This window comes from Carassius carassius, chromosome 14 (assembly GCF_963082965.1).
Source record: "Carassius carassius chromosome 14, fCarCar2.1, whole genome shotgun sequence".
NCBI lineage: Eukaryota > Metazoa > Chordata > Actinopteri > Cypriniformes > Cyprinidae > Carassius > Carassius carassius.
In genome coordinates, this window is record NC_081768.1 from 31,216,373 (window position 1) to 31,230,369 (window position 13,997).

Sequence of the window (13,997 nt, forward strand, 5' to 3'; positions counted from 1 at the left end):
AATTACAATTGAACAGAGGTAATTTGAAACACTTCTGTGTTTAAAATCTAAACTGTGTTTGCAGAACCATTAAATCAATGGGAGGAAAGACTGATTGATATAATGATTAATTCAATTGCAGGTGATTTGTACCTGTTTTGTACTGCAAACGCAATTTAGACTATTTCTTTCTTGATATGAATGGATCTATTAATGTAGGACAAACAAAAGCTTTATAACTTTTTAAATATATATAAAGCTTCCTCTGTACATCTTATATCAGGTTCTTTACCTCCCTTAGACAGCCCATAAAGTTGTTGCTAACAGGTGATCCCGGCAGGTCGGCTGTACTAGGACTTCCTCCAACATAGAAAAAGTCATCAGATCCAAGCATGGTGTAGTCCTCTTGAGTATATCCTGTGGTGGTCAGTATTCCATCCACAGATATTGTTACCTAAAGAACAAACCACAGGAAAAAGGATATACAGATGCCAGTTTGCTACTGTCTGGTTTTCTATTTTTTTTGTAAGAACAATGGGGAACCTGTAAGTGCTCACAACATCCGAAGCCCTATAGAATCACAACAATTCATTGGTTTATGGTGCTGAAGTGGTTGATGGTGCTGGTATGAATCTGAAGGAGCTTCATACCAGCACATTTATAGGCTCACTCCGTATGAGCGGCACTTTAACACCATCAACCAATGAGCTGGTGTGATTCTATAGGGCTTCAGACCTTGTGACCACTCTCATGTTCCCCATAGTCATTACACAGTGTCTTCGGGGTTACATTCAGTAAAACTGACATTATTCCTTTATTTTTTATATACAATCTTTTTAGATTAAAACCCATTTTTATGTCTCTTTTTTTCTTTGATATTTTGCATACATTTGAAGGGATAGCTTTGAAGAAGACATAATTTACTTAAATATAATCACGTGTTGATTTATTAAACCAAAGAATGTGTTAGTAATGCCCCATAGCAACCTATAATTAATTGACAGACACAAAAATGGTGTTAGTAACTAGGAAAGTGTTTTTAGTATGTTTGCTTGTAAGTAAATTAAAAGGAAACCATGCAACAGGGTTCAAATCCATTTTGAGCAGTGCCACAGTTTGGTGAATACATTCAAATCTCATGCCACTTTCTTTTTTGTGCATTCACATAAAATCTGATTTTACTTTTTAAGTTAATTTTATGTGAATATAGGGTAGTGTCATTAAATTATGATGCCTAAAACATTTCAAAAAGTGGCATAAGGTGGGACTAGAGTAAAAAAAAAAATATATAAAAAAAAATAAAAAAACCTTATTAAAAAGACAAACATAGATTATGGATGAATTTTATCAGCACAGCATTTGGCAGACCATGCGGAGAGGGAGGGAATAGAACTGACTGCGGCAACTAGGACATGTTCAAACTACTGTTGTGTAAAATGTTCGGGATGATGCTTCTAAAGTGGTTCAAAGTGAACTGGACAGAAATTGGAGAAAATGGCTGCTGGAAAACTAAATTAAGTAGATTAAACAGAAAAATAAAATAAATAAAAATAAATAAAAAAGTAACCAACCAGTTCCATTTTTCTAATGTCTACAATCAAGGAAAGGTAAAATAACATACAGCATACCCAAAATAAGAATCAATTAGAATAATATCTGCCGAACAATGTAGTTTGTTTACCATAGCATGTCCAATGCCTGAGTGCTTTGTGGAAAAGGAGGAGAAAGGAAATTTAAAAAGTGTGAATAGAATAACGACGATGATTACCAAGGTTAGTACATAGTTTGTTAAAGATTAAGAAGCAGTTGGTTAGTAGCATGACACATTCCATGAGTAACGTTAGTTTTTACAAAGCATATTAGTAACTGCATACAACAAACAATAATTGATATGCTTAGCATCTGTTAGTATCTGATTTTAAGGTCCGACTTAATATTTAGTGGCCTTAACTACAATGTACTTACATCAAAAAACTTACTTGTACTTATTGTGTGCATACTGAATTGCAGTATACAGCAAGGTTTGGTGGTTTGAGTAGTTTAAAGGGTGGGTTAAGGCATAAGGGATGTTTCAACAATTTATTTATAAATGTAGTTATAGAAATTATAGATTTTTTTTTTTAAATAGAAGTAGGTAAGTACACAGTAGTTAGGGCCACTTAATATAGTGGCCTTAACTCTAGATTCTAGATTAATAGATGCTTGGTAATTATAAACAAGGCCTCTCGTGGATTATTGCTTTACTAAATTGAAATGTCATTCATTTTCAATGTGCATACTTTACTGTGTTTTTTTACTTACCATGAGCCAGATTTACTAACAACTTGTGGCAGCACAAACCATCTTTTGTCGTTTAAGAGCTACTCTCTGGATTTACTTAAAACAAGCAGTGAAAAATTAGCTGAAGAGGTGCAGAAGGTTATTTTATATATATATTTACAATAAGATTCCAGCACACACTTTGTATTACTAAGGCCATGTCTTGGGAAGTAAAATGAAACCAAGAATATGCTAAAGAAATACCTACTGATTTTTATTCCTAGTTAATTGGAATCCCTTAAATCATGTCTGAATTATTATAATCACTTTTCAGTAAGACTTTGAATGTGGTTAATTCAAAACAAAGTACCATGTCTTATTATAAAAAAGTGTGCCTATTCATACAAGAAAATAATTTCAGGTTTTTATTTTTCCTTATTCCTGTAGCTCTATTACCTGACGCAGATTTCTTGTTACTTTTATATCATGCCATTCATTGTCATTAAATTTCCCATTGACTGGTTCCACCAGAGCTTCAAATGCCCCAGAACCCAAATTAATGACAAGAGACACTGCTCCGTTTTTCAGCGCCAGGTTGACATAGTCAGCAGATTTTCCCGTGTGAAGCATCAGTCCATTTCTCTGGAGTGTTTTGAATGACAGCGTGATTTCATCACTGCTGCTTTGGATCGGGTTCAGAGAAAGGTCATAGCAGAAGTACTCTGAACCTTTGAATGTTGCCACATATTCTTCCATTTCTGAAAACAAATAAGAAAAAAGATGGGTTAAAAACCTGAAAGATGGATTCATCTCTAACCACACTTTGCACACTTATGTTGACTATTGCACAAGCACACAACAACGGCAAAATATATAAATGATTGGCTAGCACAGATACGTTTACAGGTGACTGAGGTTGGCCAGAGTGACCTGTGATCTTGAAAAAATCAATCTCTGAATTGTATGTTTACAATATCTATCTGTACCAAACAATGTCTTTTAGACAGGGCTTCTTTATCTATATACCAGATATCTGGTCCAAAATGATGGCCACCACAGCCATTTTATTCCTTCAGTTCCTGGTTCCCTTTCAAGGGTGCTCGTGCTACATCAAGTAGTGTTTCTTTGGGAACGCTTCTGGATATATAGTTTTGCCCATGTTGATATTTCTTCTCAATGGAAGCAAAATAGAATTAAGAAGTTTGGATCTTCCGATGCTAAGGCAGCAACTGTATTATGTATTTGGGTATGCAACCAAATAATGCAGGTAGGAAACTTTATGCAGGGTCTGAGGACCATCAACCTCTCAAAGAGGGCTTCTGTCATGATGCTGCAGGACTCAGGATTTTGATAGCAGGCCAACTTCACTACATTATATTTCAGGGCACAGCGGTTCTTGGTCAGTTTTTGGTCCAGTCTCTTCCTAGGAATGTTGCGGAAATGGGATATGGCTCTCTTCTCCTTTGTTTCAACAGGGTCCTGCCCACAGTGGTGTGTGCCGAGCTGTCTCTGGTAATGGAACAAGAGCTGTAGACTGTCTTAGAAAAGGAGTTCCTTCACCTGAGAGAGATCTGTGTAAACTAAATTTGGGTTAAGGCTGAACACCAAGAAAAGTGTGCTTTGTCCAATAAAGAGGACTACTTATTTAAGCTCGGAAAAGGTATCGACAGTGATGTAGGCAAGTCTGTCTCCTGCTTATATCAGTTTAATCCTTGCAGCCATACACTAGCTAAAGCTAGGCCGGTCACTCACTGTGACGGTTGCAGAGTCTGTTAGGTCTGATGGCAACTGCATCCAACGTGATACATTTTGGCATTCTGCATGATTAAGGTTACGAGCAGGTGACTTTGTACCTTGTTTATGTTGAAGAAACCTCGGTTCTTGTCCCAGGGTCTTATGCTGGATGTTCCTTGTCATCATGTAATGCTTACGACAGCCACATACTTCAAAGGCTGCGGAGTGACCATGAGTGAGTGCTCAGCTCAGGGTCTGTGGGGAGGGGTCATCATCTTTCATTCCACATAAACTGACTGGAAATGAAAGCTTCGAAGCACTTTCTCCCAGACCTGAGGGGCCATGTGCTTGTCCTTACAGACAACACATTTGTGGTTTCTTACATAAATCACCAGGGAAGTCTGTGGTTGCATCCACTTTACAAAGGGGCGCATCAGATCCTTCTGTGGTCTCAGGGCAAGCTGCTCTCCTTGGCCCTCATTTATATGAGCACACAAAACAACTTACGATAGAGTTTACATTTGTATCCCATCATATAAAAGATCAGATATTGATAAATGTGGCAGCTGAAAATAATTGTCATTTAAAAATCATGCCCCTAAAAATGCCCTGACTTAGAAGCCTTACCCCTAGAGTTTACAGCATGGAGAAACATAACCCAACCAAGAAGAGGAAGAAGGCTAATCTGATAAAGGAGGAAAATATATTGATCATATATTAAACTCACGCTAACCTCACAATTGTTGCAAACAATTAAATTATTCTAGTATATATTATATAAAAATACTTTCTTAATATGATACACTGTAAACAGAATGTTTTACCCTTGGCAATACATTTTCAAATGCAGAATATTTAGGGATGACCATAATTAATGGTTTGTTAATAATTAATTAATAATCAGTTAAATAGTAAAGGTAATTTAAAGAACCTTGTTACACATTTTAGTCAATATAGCAAAAAAAATAAAATAATAATAATAATAATTTGCAATTACAGACATTCAGAAATAATGTAAAATACAAAATATTATGTCAAAAATTAAGGAAGATTAGGAAAAAAGAGTGAGACACTGCGTCCTCAAGTGGACACTATGGGGAATAAAAAATTGTGTGAATGGAGACGTGAAACAGTCAGGCCATAGACAGGCCATAGACATAGCAAATTGCTGCAGTGCATGCTTGGCCACCTGATGAGATAGCACCAAAAGAAGTAGGCAAATATACACCATTTCTAAAGGGGTATGCCAATGATGCTCCAGACAGCTAAAACACCTTAGGGCAAATGGAGAACCCAACCAACACATAATATTTAGGAAGGGATATCCCATTCGACCAAGTTTGGAACACAACTATCCTCAAACAGCTATAATTTCTAAAGATAATGGTCAATATACATGAAACCCACTAAATACAAGAGAAACAACCCAATCCAATGATCAGTTCATCAAAGGGAAACTATGCTCAGACAGCTACTATTTCTGGGGAGGCAGCCCGACCTATCTTGTATTATGAGAATGGAGCAAGAAACCCTACTTCAATAACCCTTCTTTTTCTTGCTTCACCTGGCCAAAGAGCAGCTTGTCAAAGGTCACTTTCCTTAGACAGCTAGTAACTTTGATGAACTTTACAGCTGGACCACAGTAAATATATTGGAGGCAGCTCGACCTGAGATGCTCCTAACTAGAGTAAGGAACCCTACTTAAAACCCAAAATCACTGGGGAGTGGCATCTTGCTACAATCTTTATAAAAACGGATTGCCATCAAAAGAAACCATTATTTTACATGTATATCACGGATAAACTTCTGCTTAAGAGAAGGAGTGAGGAACACTAACTCATTAGCTTATGAAAAGGGACATCCAGCTCAAGATGATTCCAATGAGGTACCAATGAGGACTGTCATTAAACATTTGCCAAGACACAGAAGGACCATCAATCTCACATTCTGTGTTATTTCATAGGAGCTTCAAAGAAGACGGAGAAAACCAGAGTTGGGTGAAAAAGAAAAACTCAAACAAAGTAAAAAATGATTTGACTGATATCTTTTCCTCCCCCAAGATTTCTATAAACATCACGATATATCTTGAAGGCCACAATAACTGTGATATGAAAAATCTGTTATAGTGACAGCCCTAGTCTTAACCCTCTGAGGTCTAGGGGGTTTTGGGGGCCTAGAGAAGTTTTGACATGCTTTTGTGCTTTTTTCAGTTGCTTCTAAACATATACATGGCTTGATTCTGAAAATACTGTATTCAGTACAAATTGGGCTACAATAATATGTAAATAGCATGTATGTACATGATTTGCCACACAGTTTGGTTTTACTTTTCTTAGTTTGTGCTTAAACTGACAGAAAATATTAGCTTTGCTGTTTTTTTGGTGTTGCTAGGTTTTTTTTTTTTTTTTTTTTTTTTTTGGTAGCCTACTAGTCCGGAGGGCTCTTTTGGCCTGTTTTTAACTAAATAAAAATAACGGATTTATTGATTTAAAAACAAGGTAATTTAAATGTAATTTTTGTATTGTAATTTTTATAATTTGTATTTTATTAATCAAAACACAATGCCCACAATATAATATTCAGTGTTGGGCTGCCGAAACTCAGAATGCATATATTTTATAGTTTTGTTGCAAATGAATTAAAAATGTATAGTGCTACATCTCAGCTTAATAAAACAATTATATTGTATACATGGTTTAAAAAATCTGTAAAAATATTGCACTGAAATGTGCGCTGAAGGAATTTGTGTATTTTAATTATACCTGTCATGCTTGTGGTTTTTCATCATTATACAGTCTGTTTAAATATATATTCAGAAATATTCAGAAACGTATGCGATTCCTGACCTTACGCATATGATCTGAATTCCGAAATTGGAATAGCTTTTCGATTGCCAACCCTCCTACTAAATTATTTCATTCTTGCATATAAAAAGACCTGTGTGGTGACTATGGTGCCATGTAAAATATTTTTGCAACTTACTAGGTTTATTATTTGTTTTTTTTTTGTTTTTTTTTGATAATGTCGATAATCATCTGTTACCTGACTGTTGACATCAACATCATGATACTTATGAGACATCATCTATATACAATAATATCATCATATCACCCAGCCCTAGAACCCTAGAGTTCTATTTAAACATTTCATTAAACATACATGAACCAGCTAATCAAGATCCTTGAGATCACTTCTTGAGATCACTTAATGTACAGGCAGGTGTGTTGGAGGTGAGTGACTATCCAGTATACTACATTGTTTAGACCTATTGTACAGGCACCTGGTTTCTACTACTGCTACACTGATAACATATGCTTTACTTTTCATTTTAACCAATCAATCCAACGGTAGATGCATGGATCTATGACTGCCAGACGGACATGCATGGATGAAAAGACATGACTTCCACTTATTCTAGAAAATCAAAGGTAAAATAAATAAATAAATACAATTTGGTGATTTATATAAAGTTATATTTAAGAAAATATAAAACAGTGTTTATCTTACCTCCCACACTGGGTAACTGAACTATTTATTTATTTCAAATGACATTTAATTTGGACCTCCAAATGAGATCCACCATTCAGAGAAGTCACTGTTACCACTGTGCTTTATGTAATCCCCAGTACAGTCGTTTCCTGCCAGGTAATCATCTGTTGATAATGCACTTACACCAGTTCCACACACTGTCATTTTGTAGTCTTATCGACGTTACCCACAAGACTGTTCAGATTCCTTTTTTCTTACCTGTGGAAATACTTACCCGTTTCATCTCCTCGTTGTAACTCCATTGTACTCCTTCATCATTGTTCTCCAGTGTTCCTCTGTGTTTGTTCCAAATAGTCTATTGCCACTAATCACCACCTGCATAGAAAGGACTGTTGTCACCTGTTAAGTGCATTTCATATATAGTATTTAAAGGGACTGTAAGTAGGAATTACTCCCATCTAGTGGTGAAATTGTATTTTGCATTCAAACTAATTTTGCTCTCCAGCGCCTCGCTTTTTCAAATGCGCGTTGCATCTACATTAGGCGATATGTACCAAAAAGCTTTGACAGGATGTCTTCTAATAGCACTTCGTTTTGGCGACGATGTTTTCTTCTCCTGTGGCGCGGCATATGTATGGTCCATAATAAGAATCCAATCCAACCTTTTAAACTTGCCGGTGCAGTTTCAAGCGCCTCTCACTGCTCTGCACCTGCGTTTCTGGCTCTGACCGAAAACGCGTTGGCTTAGTACTTTTTGTCCCTCTCTGCTATTATAGTTTTGCAAGATGGCGGAACTACATGGAAGCCCCTGTCGACCTACCCGTCCCATGTATACAAAGATAATAAATTCTTCATTTACGAGGATTAGTTTAAACATTGGCATAGGTATTTGTACACCATTGAGGGCATATTTATGAATAAAAATATTGATTTTAGATAATAAAATACCTAAAAAGTTACTTATTGTCCCTTTAACTTACTTACCTACACATATCCTGCACCAATTACCTTGCAATAAACCATGAAATTGAGTTGCCTCTGCCTATTTTTAACATGACAGAAGAGCACTGCCTTATGTTGAACTCAGAAGGTACGGATTTTATCACTTTGGGATTTAACCTCATCAGCCACAACCAGGATGATCTTTTCCTCAAGGTGCACATTTGTGAAATTTTACATTTGACAAATGTAGTAAATTATGATGAAAATATTCCAATTGGTTAATTCAATGCTGGCATTAACAAGCCCTTCAGATCCCTCAGTGCTGCCTGCCAATGGTCATCGAGGGACACTCTGCCAGTTTCTACAACTAGCTGTTAAACTGAATTGATCTTCCTTTATCGTGGGAGAAGTGGAGTGGGACCTTGGTCAAATCTATCTAGTTTCTGCAAGGCCTCCACAGTTTACTTATGTCTTTCCAAGGCCTTAGATTCTGATCAATTCCACTCAGGACTTTCAGAATCAATTTCAGAACCCATGACAGAACCTTGCGTCATGACCGCCATGCCTCCTACAGACCACAAGCTCACCCTTATGCTTGCAACAAACAAGAACAAATCTATCCTAAATCCAACATCAAGGGTCAGGTCCATCCGTGTAGTCACAAGTCCAGTTGTCCCAAGTCCGATGGTCCTATGGCATGTGCTCATGGTGGTCTCAAGACCAGTAGTTTCAAGTCAGTAAACTACATTAGACTGCACTGAGAAAAGAAAGGGCCTTTTAGGATACGTCTAGATTATTCACTTGTCTCACAGTAGTTTTTGGCATAGTAAAGACTATTACATTAACCATCTAAGGGTAAACACTACATAGGATATTTGGTAATAATTTGCAACAAAGAGAGGTCGTTTATAAAGTTTTATAACAAATCCCACTGGAGGCTATTTTTAAGAACCCATGTGCAGTTTTATTCCATCCAATGTGAGCTAATACAAAACAAAGACTAAACACGAACATGAGCAGACATAACCATAGCATGAGCAGACTTGATCAAAACACACACCAACAGCAGGGGCCTGTTCTTCATACGTCGCTTATTACATCCGAGATCAAATGTGACATCCAAGATGATATCATCACGCTACTCAGGATCTGGTTAATTTGGTTCTTCAAACGCAACTACTGTTCATGGTTAGTATGACTGGATTGAGTTAATCTGAGATGATTGTGTGTTTATGGGTCGGTTTAAAAGGAGTTATGTATCAATACTCGAAACCACGATCAGCAGTGCAATGATTGGCTGACAGCAAGACGGTAACGTAATGACATCATATAATTAAAAAGACATCTGATGAAAAACTTGACTTTTATAAAGAAACAGCCAAGCGAACAAAACTACATTCATGTTATAATAGATAAATGTCCACTGTTTTTATTTTAATAAAATGTTTTACATGATTCCCAATTATCTAGATTCACGATTTCTAATATTTGTAGAGGCTTTACATTTTTATTTCAATGTAGTAATTAGCAATTAATTTTATTTTATTTTTGCACATTTTTTACCTGACAGCATTAATTAAAGTTTTTTAAGGGTCAAGTTCATGTTATAGGCATCTCCTGCTCCATCAAGCCACTCCCATAATAGCTGTCCCTTACGAAAAATAACCATGTTTTTATTATAGTAAAACTGTAGTAACCCATGGTTTTTTGGCGTGTTGACTACCATTTGAATAACCACAGATTTACTACAAATACCATGGTTAAACCATGGTTAATATAGCAAAACCATGGTTAATTTCCGTAATGGGTCTTCACTCATGCACAACTCTACATTAATAAATACATTTAAAAAATGAAAAAATCTGTTTGTTAGACTTGAATACAAACAGAACTACAATACAATACAACTGTCACAGTTTTCTGTCTTTCTGTCACTGTCTTCTGTGAGTGTTGTGTTTGTTTGGTGCCATGGGCTTTTGTCCTGTATCTTTTCTTACCGCGCCTATCTTGTTACCTCATCATTGTTTTAGTTGCTACACCTGTGTTTCTCCCTTGCTCCTGGACTCATTTACCTTCACTCTGCACACCTGTCTCTCAATCACACACACAGCTTTTGCTCATTGTCATGGACTATATATTCTCGTCTCACACACCACTCTGTCTGGCTGTATTATATGTCTGATGTTTCGTGTCTTGCATTTTGGCTGTGTCTGCTCTGTTCCTGTGATTTGTTTCTGTTTTGTTTTTTGTCATGTTGGCCTTTTTTGTTCCTGTTTATAATTAATAAATCATTTCCCTGCATTTGGACCCAGACCCTGTTTCTTCCTCTGCACGTCCTATCGCGCTGTGACAACAACACAACTACAGACAATTGGCTGTGTCTGTACTATTAAAGATTACACATTATTGTACATTATTATTTTATCTTTAAATTAATTAATTAATTAATTATTATTTTAAATAATTGTTCCTAGTTCAGTACTCTTGTAATAAAGTAGCGTGGCTGGAACAGAGTCCCCATCGAGGGAGAGACGTTGCGTCGATAACGCCTTGGGAACGCATACTGCGTGAGTGCATCTGAAGCATCCATGTCAACTAGTCCAATGGTGAGATTGAGCGTCAGGAGTGACGTCACGAGCAGGAATTGATAAAAACCCCAACCGGAGCAACCGGTGTTAGCTTTCTGTGCCTCAGCAAGCGATCTGTGTCAAACCTGTCTGTCATATTTACTGTTGTCTTGTACAGTCGTGGCCAAAAGTTTCGAGAATTACATAAATATTAGTTTTCAAAAAGTTTGCTGTGAAAATGCTTTTAGATCTTTGTTTCAGTTGTTTCTGTGATGTACCGAAATCTAATTACAAGCACTTCATATGTTTCAAAGGCTTTTATTGACAATTACATGACATGTATGCAAAGAGTCAATATTTGCAGTGTTAGCCCTTCTTTTTCAGGACCTCTGCAATTCGACTGGGCATGCTCTCAATCAACTTCTGGGCCAAATCCTGACTGATAGCAACCCATTCTTTCATAATCACTTCTTGGAGTTTGTCAGAATTAGTGGGTTTTTGTTTGTCCACCTGCCTCTTGAGGATTGACCACAAGTTCTCAATGGGATTAAGATCTGGGGAGTTTCCAGGCCATGGACCCAACATTTCAACATTCTGGTCCTCGAGCCACTTAGTTATCACTTTTGCCTTATGGCACGGTGCTCCATCATGCTGGAAAATGCATTGTTCTTCACCAAACTGTTGTTGGATTGTTGGAAGAAGTTGCTGTTGGAGGGTGTTTTGGTACCATTCTTTATTCATGGCTGTGTTTTTGGGCAGAATTGTGAGTGAGCCCACTCCCTTGGATGAGAAGCAACCCCACACATGAATGGTGTCAGGATGCTTTACTGTTGGCATGACACAGGACTGATGATAGCGCTCACCTTTTCTTCTCCGGACAAGCCTTTTTCCAGATGCCCCAAACAATCGGAAAGGGGCTTCATCTGAGAATATGACTTTGCCCCAGTCCTCAGCAGTCCATTCACTATACTTTCTGCAGAAGATCGATCTGTCTCTGATGTTTTCTTTGAAGAGAAGTGGCTTTTTTGCTGCCCTTCTTGACACCAGGCCATCTTCCAAAAGTCTTCGCCTCACTGTGCGTGCAGATGCACTCACACCTGCCTGCTGCCTTTCCTGAGCAAGCTCTGCACTGGTGGCACTCCGATCCTGCAGCTGAATCTTCTTTAGGAGACGATCCTGGCGCTTGCTGGACTTTCTTGGATGCCCTGAAGCCTTCTTTACAAGAATTGAACCTCTTTCCTTGAAGTTCTTGACGATCCTATAAATTGTTGATTTAGGTGAGCACATTCATGAAGTGCTTAGATGGAGCTCTGGCACCGCTCAGGCTGCAGGGCATACATATTCTGAATTACTTGGACGACTGGTTGATTTTAGCGGAATCAGAACAGTTGGCGGTTCGGCATCGAGATGTCGTTCTCGCTCATATGCAGAAGTTGGGTTTGAGGCTCAATACCAAGAAGAGTGTGCTATCTCCATTACAGAAGACCACTTTTCTTGGGGTGGTATGGGATTTGGTCACGATGCGAGCCGCTCTTTCGCTCGCTTGTATAGCCAATATCCTCACAGCCACATCAGAGCTAAAGCTAGGCCAGTCACGCACTGTGAAACAGTTGGAGAGACTGTTGGATCTCATGGCAGCAGTGTCCAATGTGATCCCCTTTGGCCTGCTGGGCATGAGACCTTTAAAGTGGTGGCTCAGGACCAGAGGGTTCTCCCCAAGGGGAAACCCAATTTGTACGATCAAGATCACGCGGCGGTGTCTCCGCGCCTTGGTCATATGGAGAGAACACTGGTTCCTGTCCCAGGGTCCGGTATTGGGAGCTCTTTGTCATTGGGTTACTATCTCGACAGATGCTTCCCTTACCGGCTGGGGAGCGGTAATGGAAGGCCGCTCAGCTCAGGGTCTGTGGGAGAGCCATCATCACTCCTGGCACATCAACTGCCTGGAGATAATGGCTGTCTTCAAAGCTTTGAGGCACTTCCTGCCAGACCTGAGGGACTATCATGTGCCAGTCTGCACAGACAATACATCGGTGGTCTCTTACATCAACCGTCAGGGGGGTCTGCGCTCAGGGCCGCTGCTGGCCAAATAGGTGCCCTAAGCAGGATTGTATTGTTGTGCCCCCCTATTATTTTCAAATTACAATTGTAGCTCTTGACATTTACCTATGGCTATAACTTTATTATGACTCTACTTTATTTTATAGTCTCAAGCATAAAGAAATCATGCAAAATGAAATTAAGTAGTTTTACTATGATAAAAACATGGTTTATTTTTGTAAGGGTTGTGATATGCACGTTTTTTGTTGAAGAAATTATAAAGGCTGTGTCATCTATAGCAAAAAGGTGGGCAAAAATGAAAGATTAAATGAATATGAATTAAATGTTTGGTCAGTAGCCTAAACAAGGATCTGATTGTCCTGTAAGTGTAACAGCAGCAATTACATGGCATTTGGCTCCCTTTGCAGGCATTTGTAATAACATGTACATAAATTGTTTATTTTGTATTTGCCTACATTATGTATTTTAACAGTGTCATTATTAACCAATCATTATTGCCTCATTGTTTTTTTATATAATGCATTTTAAGTCATTTTAAAGGCTATTGATGGCTTAGCTCTTTTTTATAGCAACAACAACATCAAAAAATATTACAGTATATTAATACTTTGTAAATTATTATTTGAAGTAAGAAAACCATAGTTAATTTGCAGTTACCATGGCAACAAGAACGATGATTTGCGGTGTTATTGTTAAAACCATGGGTAATTTTCGTAAAAAAATAATAATAATAAAAAAACCTTTCACAGGAATGTGGCTGAAAGTGATAAATGGGCCTATTTTTTTACCTAAATGATTTATAATTTATTTTAATATATATTAAAAATGTATAAGGTGTGCATTGTAGCTGACACCTAAATGAACACATTACAATTGTTTTATGACTGCAAGTCTTTCTCCTCAAATGCTATTGAGTTTCAAATTTGCGTTTGAGCCCATGTGAAAAAGTAGCATAATTTACATATG

At 37.7% G+C, this 13,997-nt stretch overlaps 1 protein-coding gene across 4 annotated transcripts in view; it reads right to left on the reverse strand.

The window, feature by feature from the left end:
- LOC132157484 (neurexin-1a-like) overlaps window positions 1–13,997 on the reverse strand; it is a 157,941-nt gene that overhangs the window by 108,020 nt on the left and 35,924 nt on the right. For 2 of the 4 annotated variants that reach the window (XM_059566842.1, XM_059566840.1), the window contains exons 4-6: window positions 2,695–2,996; window positions 1,661–1,684; window positions 272–433 (exon numbers count right to left, since the gene is read on the reverse strand). In XM_059566842.1, coding sequence (XP_059422825.1) covers window positions 272–433; window positions 1,661–1,684; window positions 2,695–2,996 — 488 coding nt within the window. The remainder of the gene's footprint in view (window positions 1–271; window positions 434–1,660; window positions 1,685–2,694; window positions 2,997–13,997) is intronic. The other 2 variants (XM_059566845.1, XM_059566841.1) reach the window with 1 other exon arrangement.